Source organism: Lampris incognitus, chromosome 12 (genome assembly GCF_029633865.1).
Source record: "Lampris incognitus isolate fLamInc1 chromosome 12, fLamInc1.hap2, whole genome shotgun sequence".
In the NCBI taxonomy this organism is placed as follows: Eukaryota; Metazoa; Chordata; class Actinopteri; order Lampriformes; family Lampridae; genus Lampris; species Lampris incognitus.
Window position 1 is genome coordinate 51,017,914 of NC_079222.1, and position 11,598 is coordinate 51,029,511.

The following is an 11,598-nucleotide window of genomic DNA, read 5'->3' on the forward strand; positions in this document are numbered from 1 at the left end:
ACCATTTACAACTCCACTCATAAACAATGTCTCCCAGGCTGCCCTTTTCCATCTGCGAAACATCTCCAGACTAGGCCCTGCTTTAACACAAGAATCCACGGAAGCCTTAGTCAATGCTTTGGTCACATCACACAATGAGTATTGCAACGCGACCCTGGCAGGAAAACCCAACAAACTTATTCACCGACTTCAACTCATCCAGAATTCTGCAGCATGGATTATCACATGTTTAAAGTCCACTGACCATGTCTCTCCCCTGCTGACTCAATTACACTGGCTTCTGTGTCACAGCAGATTCATTTTAAAAATTAACATTCAAAGCTCTTCATAATCTATCCCCTGCTTATGTCACAGACCTCTGTCAGATTTACACCCCATCTCACTCCCTGCGGTCTCCACCAGCAAGTCTATTGGCACTACCAGCCATCAACCTCAGCACAATGGGTGACAGGGCTTTCTCCTATGCTACATCCAAACTCTGGGGCTCTCCCTGGGGTTTCTTCCTATTTTTTCTCCCTGTTAAAGGGTTTTTTAGAGAGTTGTTCCTTATCCGATGTGAGGGTCTAAGGACAGGATGTTGTGTTGCTGTAAAGCCCCCTGAGGCAAATTTGTGATATTGGGCTATACAAATAAAATTGACTTGACCTGAACTCCATTCCCTGACACATCCGCTTACTGGACTCCGTTATCATGTGTTTTTTGTTGACTGCAATAATGGGTTTTACTGATTTGCTTTGTTTTATTGTATTTGGTGTAAGGTGACCCGAGGGTCATGAAAGGCGCCTTTAAATAAAATGTTTATTATTACATTATTATAATTTGGCTCATATTATTCGAAACTGTCATGTCATTCTTGTGGACCAGAAGCGAAACGAGTCAGTGGGCATACATCTGATATGCTCAAACTTCAGTCAACATGAGCATCATAGTGAGGTTATGACGTCAGGTGGAGCAGTACAATGCCGGGTCCGTGATCAGAGCCATCATTTATTGAAAGCATAAAGGCTGCAGCTATGGTTGGTATTCCTTCAGAAGCTGAGCAGCGATGACCAGTCTTTGGATCTCACTGGTACCTTCATAAATCTCTGTGATCCGTGCATCTCGGTAATGTCTCTCTGCTGGCATGTCCGTCACATAACCCATTCCCCCCAGGATTTGGATGGACTTATGGGTGGGTAAAAAAACAACAACAAAAAGACAAAATGAGAAACAAAGATATTGGAAGGGCTCACTTTGTTTTTATATTTGTTAAGATTAAATATATGTACTGGAGTATTATTTTACCTGGTGTGCGCAGAACGTAGCAGCCTCGGATGCTGCAAGTTTAGCCATGGCTGCTTCCTGCAGGAGAAAAAGAGTGGAGGATGAGGCAGGCTATAAAACTTGTCTGATCAATTTTAACCACATAGTTGTATACCTTTGTGAAGGGTTTTTTGGCATCCCGTAGAAGTGCAGCCTTCCAGGTGAGCAGACGGGCGCTCTCAAGAGCCAGAGACATATCAGCCAGTTTGAACTAGAGACACAAAAGCTGTTCACAACAACTTGACTTGCATCACACGGTGTAGATCAGTCATAGTTGTTGATACATATATACAACTACATGTTAGCCTTCTAGACATTTTGTCAAACACATGTGTGTTAAGTGTATGGTAGAAGTAGCAGGTTATGGGTGCTTTACACCAATCTACTATTACAATTTGATGTTCAAATCCTTCTAAACCAGTTTTGGGATTCTAGATGACATGTGGTTGTTCTTACACACACCTGTATGGCTTGCATCTTGCCAATAGGAGCTCCAAATGCAGTGCGCTTGTGTGCGTAGTCTGCAGCACAATCCAGAGCAGCCTGTGCGATACCGAGAGCCTGGGCTGCAATGCCTATCCGCCCGCTGTCCAGGGTTTGCTGCGTTGGCGGCAGCGGCATTAATGAAATGCGTCATGTGTGATGTTTGACAGGGATATTTTGCAAGGAGCAAAAAGTAGAATAATTGTGCTGTCAGGTACGATTCACAAAGACTAAATACTTAAAAACTTTATCGGTTCAATTCTCGCAACAACTGACGTGTCCGTCGTCTTTAAGAACTAGGTCATGTTTAAGTCCAGGACCAAGAGAACAGACCCCTACTTGTTGAAAGAGTGCCACTCCTGGCTGACCCTGCTCTCTGACCAAGTGTGTACATCTCAGAGATCTCGTTCGAATCCCCGTTACCTCTGGCTTGTTCGGGGGCCCCTTTAACACAATGTTAATTTGATGTTAACTTGATGTTCACAATTGGCCATGTCTGCGGGTGTCTGCTGGATGTGGGTATGTGCCCTGGTCACTGCACTAGCGCCTCCTCTGGTTAGCCGGTACTGCTCAGTGGGGAGGGGGAACTGGGGGGAATAGTGTGACCCTCCCATGCGCTACGTCCCCCTGGTGAAACTCCTCACTGTCGGCTGAAAAGAAGCGGCTGGTGACTCCACATGTATGGGAGGAGGCATGTGGTAGTCTGCAGCCCTCCCCGGATCGGCAGAGGGGGGTGGAGCAGCGACCCGGACAGCTCAGAAGAGTGGAGTAATTGGCCAAGTACAATTGGGGAGAAAAAGGGAGTAAAAAAGCCACACAAAAAAAAGCCAATTTCTTAACAACATTGTGTGTAATACTGTGACTAAAAAATACCATGGCTATTTTGAATCCAGCTCCGCGAGGGCCTAGCATGTTGCTCAGGGGTATCCTGCAGTCCTCCAGGATAATGTTGGCAGTGGATGAGGCCCGGATGCCCAGTTTATCTTCTTTCTTACCCAGGGAAAGACCTGGGTGAGGCATGGGGATCAGAAAGGCACTTATCCCCTACACAGGTGAGAGACAAAGCGGGGGATGGGTGAGGAGGGAAGACAAGAGGTGAGGTAAGAGGAGAACTGTTACAATGTTACTCAGTAACACAACCTGCACTTTACACTTCACACGGGCACAGCGTTTTGCTTTGATGCGAGATACTTTGTGACCCCCATGGGGAAGCTACGCTCTGCATGGAAGCCATGCTAGCTGTGTAGCTAGCAGCAGCGGCTAGCCGCCGTGCAGCGCCCGCGGACCAACTCCAGCTCGTCTTGCCACGCCTTGCTCAGGGGCACAGACAGGAGTATTAACCCTAACACGCATGTCTTTCTGATGGTGGGGGCACCCGGAGAAACCCCACCGCAGACACGGGGAGAACATGCAAAACTCCACACCGAGGACGACCTGGGATGACCCCCAAGGTTGGACAACCCCGGGGTTTGAACCCAGGACCTTCTTGCTGTGAGGCGAGAGCGCTACCCACTGCGCCACCGTGGTTAAACTTTAACACTGTTAATTTGATGTCCAATTTAACGTGATGTAAACTTTGACACGGCTGACCCTCGCTGTGTCGTACCTTGTGTTTCAGGCTCTTGTCAGTGGTGGCGAACACGATGGTGGCGGAGGCGTCCCAGCTGTTCGTGATCCAGGCTTTGGTTCCATTTAGCACCCACTCATCCCCCTGCTGACACGCCAGCGTGGACGCGGCACCAGCATCACTGCCGTTACCTAGCAACAACATTACAGTCGCATTCTGTTTGTTTCTTTTAAAGAAAGGGACTCGTAAAGGATCTTCTTCGTAGGTGTTATAAACCCTCGAAGTGTCAGAATTAATACACAAATCATCACACAAGGATTTAGTGTTTGTGTGACTAAGAAAACTTGTCATGGTCCATCAGATCTGGTCTGTGATGAATATCTCACCCACTCCAGCAGCACTCTGGATCTACTTCTGCTTTATAGACGTGTGTTGGTCCAAATGGAACTGTATTCGCATAAGGAGGACCGCCTCACTGTTGATACTTGATCTGCCTGAGGACTTCACCCACATATCTTCACCCACCTATCTCCACCCACATATCCGCACCCACCTATCTCTACCCACCTAACTCCACCCACATATCTTCACCCACCCCACTCCACCCACCTAACTCCACCCACATATCTCCACCCGCATATCTTCACCCACGTAACTTCACCCACATATCTCCACCTACCTATCTCCATCTGCATATCTTCACCCACATATCTTCCCCCAGATATCCTCACCCACCTATCTCCACTCACATATCCTCACCCACATATCCTCACCCTAATATCTCCACCCACATATCCTCACCCACCTATCTCCACCCACATATCCTCACCCACCTATCTCCACCCACATATCTCCATCCGCATATCTTCACCCACGTAACTTCACCCACATATCTTCCCCCACATATCCTCACCCACCTATCTCCACCCACATATCCTCACCCACCTATCTCCACCCACATATCCTCACCCTAATATCTCCACCACATATCTTCATCCGGTGTCACCCACATATCTTCACCCACATATCCTGAGCCACCTATCTTCACCAACATATCTTCACCCACGTCTCAACCCACATCTCCACCCACATATCTCCACCCACATATCCTCACCCACATATCTCCACCCACATATATTCACCCAAATATCCTCACACACCTATAATCACCCACATATCTTCACCCATATATCTCCGCCCACCTATCTCCACCCACATATCTTCACACACATATCTCCACCCACATATCCTCACCCAAATATCTCCACCCACATATCTTCACCCACAGTGTCACCCACATATCTTCATCCATATATTTTCACCCACATATCCTCACCCACCTATCTTCACCCACATATCTTCACCCACATATCCTCGCCCACCTATCTTCACCCACATATCTCCACACCTATCCACACCCACATATCTTCACCCACACAGTGTCACCCACATATTTCCACCCACATATCCTCACCCACATATCTTCACCTAGTGTCAACCACATATTTTCACCCACATATCCTCACCCACCTATCTCCACCCACATATCCTCACCCACATATCTCCACTCACATATCTTCACCCACCTATCCTCACCCACATATCTCCACCCACATATGTCCACCCACATATCTCCACCCACATATCTTCACCCACCTATCTTCACCCATATATCTCCACCCACATATCTTCACCCACCTATCTTCACCCACATATTTTCATCCACATATCTTCACCCACACAGTGTCACCCACATATTTTCATCCACATATCTTCAGCCACCGATCTTCACCCACATATCTTCACCCACATATCCTCACCCACATATCTGCACCCGCATATCTCCACCCACATATCTTCACCCACAGTGTCACCCACATATTTTCATCCACATATCTTCACCCACGTATCTCCAGCCACATATCTCCACCCACATGTCCCTCTTTTAGTCTGTTTTAATTTCAACAACAACCAGAAACTTATGGGCCAGTTTTGAGAAACATCGTTAACTTAAAACACAATCATCAGGGTCATGTCACTTCCTGCTCATGACCCTGAGTGACAGCTGAATCAACACAAAGTAAATGCAGTGTAGGGTGTCCGGGTGGCGTGGCGGTCTATTCCCTTTCCTATCAACATGGGGATCGGCGGTTCGAATCCCTGTGTTTCCTCTGGCTTGTTCAGGGGTCCCTACAGACACAATTGGCCGTGTCTGCGGGTGGGAAGCCGTATGTGGGTATGTGTCCTGGTCGCTGCACTAGCGCCTCCTCTGGTCGGTCAGGGCACCTGTTCGGGGGGGGGGGACTGGGGGGAATAGCGTGATCCTCCCATGCGCTACATCCCCCTGATGAAACTCCTCACTGTCAGGTGAAAATAAGCGGCTGGTGACTCCACATGTATGGGAGGAGGCATGTGGTAGTCTGTAGCCCCCCCCCCCCCGGATCAGCAGGGGGGGTGGAGCAGAGACCTAGTCGGCTCAGAAGAGTGGGGTAACTGGCCGGATACAATTAGGGAGAAAAGGGGGGGGGGGTAAATGCAGTGTAAAGTCATGTGTGTAGCTGTCTTCTCATATGAACTCCGGACATGTTTGGGCGTCTAATGCTCAGTAACCCAACAGGAGATACTTCCTGTCAGACGCGTTCTCATCTACGGAAAATACTGCGTTTGGTTTAGGCGAGGGGTGGTGCCTGGGCAGAGCGTGCAGGAGGCAGGATAGGATGGAGGTGACGGACGAGGCTACTGACTCGGCTGTAATGATGACTGTTTTTGCATCGCTATCAACACTACAGCCCTGTGATGGACATGCGGCCTGTCCAGGGTGTCTCCCTGCCTGCCTCCCAGTGTCTGCTGGGATAGGCTCCAACATCCCCGCCACCCTGAGAGCAGGGTAAGCGGTTTGGATAATGGATGGATGGATCAATACCACATGTATTTGGACATAACTGCAACATCACCGAAAGAGTGGAAACCAAAGAAAGAAACGAGTGGCGTGGTTTGGTGCCATTCGCATGACAGAAACACCGTCAACACAGCCACCTTGCTCGCTGTGAATACTCCAGACAATGACCGCCTCTACTCTAACATGGGCTCAGGGGACAGTACACACACCTTGTACCACTAGGGGGCTGGGTGGGTCAAGTCCAATTAATGTCCACTCCGTTTACTTCAGACATGCACACACACAGCGCCACCAGGTAATATCCAGAGAAGTTCAGGTCAGGTCTGCCATGCCTGTGTGACTACAGCTGTGTGTGTGTGTGTGTGTGTGTGTGTGTGTGTGTGTGTGTGTATGGGGGGTCTGAATACCTGGCTCACTAAGTGCAAAACAACCCACTTTCTCGCCAGTGGTGAAGGGGGTGATCCACTGTCTTTTCTGTTCTTCTGTGCCGAACTTCAGTATTGGTCCAATGTAAAGAGACTGCAGAGAAGAATCACACATTAACACAGCACACCTGCACACCTGCACAGCTGCCTCTCCATCCATATCTCCTGAGTAATGGAAGTAAACACACATTGTTAACCGAGACCACCACGCCAGTGCTGGCACAGCCTCTACTTATCTCCTCCACAGCCAGACTGTATGCAAGATAGTCCAGGCCTGCCCCGCCGAGCTCCTCCGGCACCTCTACGGCCATGACACCCATGGAACCCAATTCTTGAATCTCAGAAAAAATACAAGAAAGCGTAAGATTAGAGATTTCTGGTCACTGGGTTGCAGGAACAGTCCAATAGGTAAAACATTATGAGCCTATCACAGAATCTTTTATCAGTAGGGATGCACGATATTGGATTCTTTTGCCGGTATCCGATATGCTGATATTTTCCAACTCATTTTGGCCGATTATCTTCATCTCATCTCATCTCATCATCAGCTGCTTCTCCGGGGTCAGGTCGCGGTGGCAACAAGCTAAGTAGGGCACTCCAGACGTCCCTCTCCCCAGCAACGGCCTCCAGCTCCTCCTGAGGATCCCAAGGCATTCCCAGGCCGGATGGACATGTAGTCCCTCCAGCGGGTTCTGGGTCTACCCCGGGGTCTCCTCCCAGTTGGCCATGTCCAGTAAACCTCCAAAGGAAGGTGCCCAGGAGGCATCCTGATCAGATGCCCGAACCACCTCAACTGGCTCTTTTCAACACGAAGGAGCAGCGGCTCTACTCCGAGCTCCCTCCGGATGTCCGAGCTCCTCACCCTATCTCTAAGGCTGAGCCCAGACACCCAACGGAGGAAACTCATTTCAGCTGCTTGTGTACGCCATCTCACCCTTTCGGTCACTACCCAAAGCTCATGACCATAGGTGAGGGCTGGAAGGAAGACTGACTGGTAAACTGAGAGTTTTGCTTTCCGGCTCAGGAAAATATGAAAAATATGCACATATTTTTCCCACCTAGTTGCAGAGACCATCACGTCTCTCCTGTAGTGGACTGGACTGAAGCTGCTACCCTGATCATGGAAGCCTCATTTACCCACGGGGCCATCGTGGTGCTGACGTCTGTTCTTACGTGGCTGGTCTATTTTTTGTCTGCGCACCCTCCAACGGACGAGTCCAAGCTGTTTAACATGATGGAAATAAACCCCTCATCGTGCCCGAGGCAATGCGTCGCAGCAGTGCAAGCTTGTGAGATTTGTATCGCTGCACATTAAAATACTACATCAACCAAACCAATGTGTATCCATGATCCTGTGGTTAAAATGAGCTAGTAAATTAATTCAGTACCAGTTAAATCATTTGCCAATTAACTTACCCATTTTCCAAAGTAGCCTACTTGAAACCTCCGAAAACTCTCCAGAAGACACGGCTGGCATGCGCGCATGCACACACACACACACACACACACACACACACACACACACACACACACACAACACAACACAACACAACACAACACAACACAACACGCCGCCCTGTGCCCGGTCATTACTTCACATCGTGTGCGCATAATTAAAGCGCCATCTATCGGCCTGTCATATGGGCATTTCGGGCCAATGCCGATATTTCCTTTTACAGCTTTTATCGGACGATACCGATACGTAGTGACGTCATCGTGCATCCCTGTTTATTAGTTGTTGTTGTTTTTTCACATAACACAAGACCAGGACCTGCATTCAGTTTGGTATTGGTGTAAATAAACCCGTCTTATTTAAACCACATCTGGGTCAGACACAGCAGTCATGTCCCACAGCGATGTGGAAAAGCCACACACAAAAATCCTCAGAGTTGATTGTAGACCACGTGGTCTCCAGAGAGGTTTTGATATGTGATCATTTGAAAATCCTTAAACCTCTTTGACATGAACAGAGCGGGTCGTCGTCTAGAAGAAGTTAGAGGCTGGTTTCTTCTGTGGCAAGTCTCACTCTGCAGCGTGTGTGTGTGTGTGTGTGTGTGTGTGTGTGAGTGTGTGTGTACATACACACAGGGTGTTGTGATGCGTCTAGTGCAGCAGTGTGTAGTTGGAGGGAAGGTGCATGTGTTCTTCCAACCCGCTTGTGTCCTTCCTGCCCTTAGCTTGCTGCCGCTGGCTAGCCTCTGTGGCCAATAGGGAAGCATCCTAGCGTGTAAGCCTTCCCTTGCCAGTACATAGCCTCTCCTTCACCAAGACTCCTGCCAGGCCTCCCCGTGGCCACACGTGGTAACTGGGGTCTTGCGGCCCCAGGCTAACTTGGCAGGGGATCTCGGAGCAGCAGTGGGCCCCAGAGATATGGTGTGCAGGCCCTGGCACCTATCAACCACTGCCCCGCTGCCTTGTGGGTGAGTCTGGAAGACATAAGGCTAAGGGAGCTCACCCCAACAGAAAAGCAAGCTGTGGCGGCACGCTTCGAGGCTGTTTCCGAAAAACTGGATTTCCGGCAGCCCCCTGCAGTTGTGTGGAGGTGCCGGTCGTCTAGGGACCCCCTTGTCATCGGAACCATCTCCTCTACAATCAAGTCATGTGGCGTTGGGAGAAGCGCCCCACCCCCCATGCCACTTTAAAACCCATCTCTGCTGCGCAGGTATCTTCTGCTATCTGAGTCCTCAAAGGACCCACAAATAGAAGAAGATGGTCATCATCGGGCACCATGGACAACCAGCAAGTGTGTGTGTGTGTGTGTGTGTGTGTGTGTGTGTGTGTGTGTGTGTGTGTGTGTGTGTGTGTGTGTACCTGTTTGGCTGGAAAGTAATGCTCCTTGTCCAGTTTAGCAGCAATAGGGGCTATCTCTCTGTCAGCATAGTCTCTGCACGTCTGTCTTAACATCTGATGCATCTCCGGCAGCTCCGCCAGCTGAGCCAGACCTCGGCAGCCACCCAGGCACAGCCCGAAGGCTACGGGGCAGAAACCAACACACACAGCACAACGTGTTACAGCATCCGCAGGTGCCACTGTGACTTACTACCAATCCTTAATAAATACAATACTGCGGTAATGATCTTCCCTCATCTGGACCGCCTACCCATTCCTCAGCTGAGGCTGTGGAAAACGGCCATCACCGAAACGTTACGAATAACAGTTTGAGTCATTTTGTGTTTCACTCAGTAGTTCAGCAGAACATTATTGGCACTTTATTGTGTTACGTAACGTTCTTAGGTCAGCTGCGGGGGTCGGTTAGCTAGCTCTATCTGGGTGAAAGGTCACGCCATCCACACTCCACATAAACAAACACCAAGAGCTATTTCTCAGAGAAGAAACGAGCTAAACACAACGACAGCGTCAGCCACACAACTATTACACAGCTAAACACAATGAAAGCCACACAACTATTACGTAGCTAAACACAATGACAGCCACACAACTATTACATGGCTAAACACAACGACAGCCACACAACTATTACGTAGCTAAACACAATGACAGCCACACAACTATTACATAGCTAAACACAATGACAGCCACACAACTATTACGTAGCTAAACACAATGACAGCCACACAACTATTACATGGCTAAACACAACTATTACGTGCACTATAACTCGGGGTGCCGCTTCTCACGGGGAGAAGAGCAAGACGACGGACTGCGGCGACAGTGAGCAGCAAGCTAGGTAGCAGCTAGCCGGGGTATAGCTAGGTATCAGCTAGCCGGGGTGTAGCTAGGTATCAGCTAGCCGGGGTATAGCTAGGTATCAGCTAACTAGCCGGGGTATAGCTAGGTAGCAGCTAGCCGGGGTATAGCTAGGTATCAGCTAACTAGCCGGGGTATAGCTAGGTAGCAGCTAGCCGGGGTATAGCTAGGTAGCAGCTAGCTACTCATCTTGTCCTCCACTAACAGTCGTCATGAGCGTCGTCCTTCGCTGGGCTCTGCGCTGCCTCGCTACCGGAACTATGTCTTTGCTTTCCTTGTCGATCATGGACAGAAGCAAGTGTGGAGGTTTGCGTTTCCAGAAGACATCCGGAACATACAACAAGCACGCTAAGCTAAGCCAGCATGTGTACTACTGCTCCGTGTGGTCACGCACGGCTCAGCCAAGCACGTTTCCTCTCAAAACGTTTACAGCAGTCCGGACTTTTAGCGCTACTGACCTTTCCTTGCTTTGAAAATTGCCGCCATTGCTGTCCGGCTCTTCTGGACCGTCTCGGGCAGCAGCTGAAGCTACCGAAGGCTATCAAACACACGTGACCAATCACCTTTCAGAACGGAGGCACGGGGTTTAAACAGGTTCACAATGACGCGCCAATTTATGCGTCGTGTCATTTCCGGTACTCGCTGAGCCCCGCCCACTTTCCGCGCGTTTTCTGATGGATTCCGACTGTCTGCTAAACACACCCTGACCTATCAACCCTGCACTCATACTGAAGACCAAATTATGTGAATCCATCATCTTAGCTCTGTTGTTTGTGTGGCATTGTCTGAGTTATACATTTTAATTCACTTTTGTTTTTTAAGAATTTTGATTGTGGATGTTTTTCCTCTTCGTTTGTTTAGGTTTGTTTTGTCTTACTCACACCACGGTTGACTTGCCTTGTGGTTTGTAAAAAATGTCGTTCAGTAAATCTGTACCTATGTAAACTGCTAATGAGACCCGTTAGTCCCTAGCTAATCAGTCTGACCCTTTAGCCGAGCGGTTAGTGACGTCGCCTTGTTGTGCAGTACACGTCGTATCGAATCCCGCACCGAGCAAGAAAATAAGTGGTTGTACCTATAATGATATCTTGCGATGTAAATAAACTAAAACACTTTGTACAAATATATTGTCATATTTATGCACAATATCCTTGTTTGTATCACTTGGGAATATTCACAAATCTCAAATTAGTCGGATTTGGGGGATTTTAATG

General features: G+C 48.9%; 1 protein-coding gene across 1 annotated transcript; it reads right to left on the minus strand.

Annotated features, from left to right (window-relative positions):
• Positions 1–697: 697 nt before the first annotated feature.
• On the minus strand, positions 698–10,931 carry acads (acyl-CoA dehydrogenase short chain). Its single transcript, XM_056291008.1, has 10 exons — positions 10,843–10,931; positions 9,488–9,648; positions 6,865–7,014; positions 6,659–6,770; positions 3,392–3,543; positions 2,659–2,829; positions 1,765–1,902; positions 1,418–1,513; positions 1,285–1,341; positions 698–1,164 (listed from the first exon to the last, which is right to left on the minus strand). The coding sequence occupies exons 1-10, from the start codon at positions 10,868–10,870 to the stop codon at positions 1,012–1,014; spliced, it is 1,218 nt and encodes a 405-aa protein (XP_056146983.1). The 5' UTR covers positions 10,871–10,931; the 3' UTR covers positions 698–1,011.
• Between the last annotated feature and the right edge of the window lie 667 nt (positions 10,932–11,598).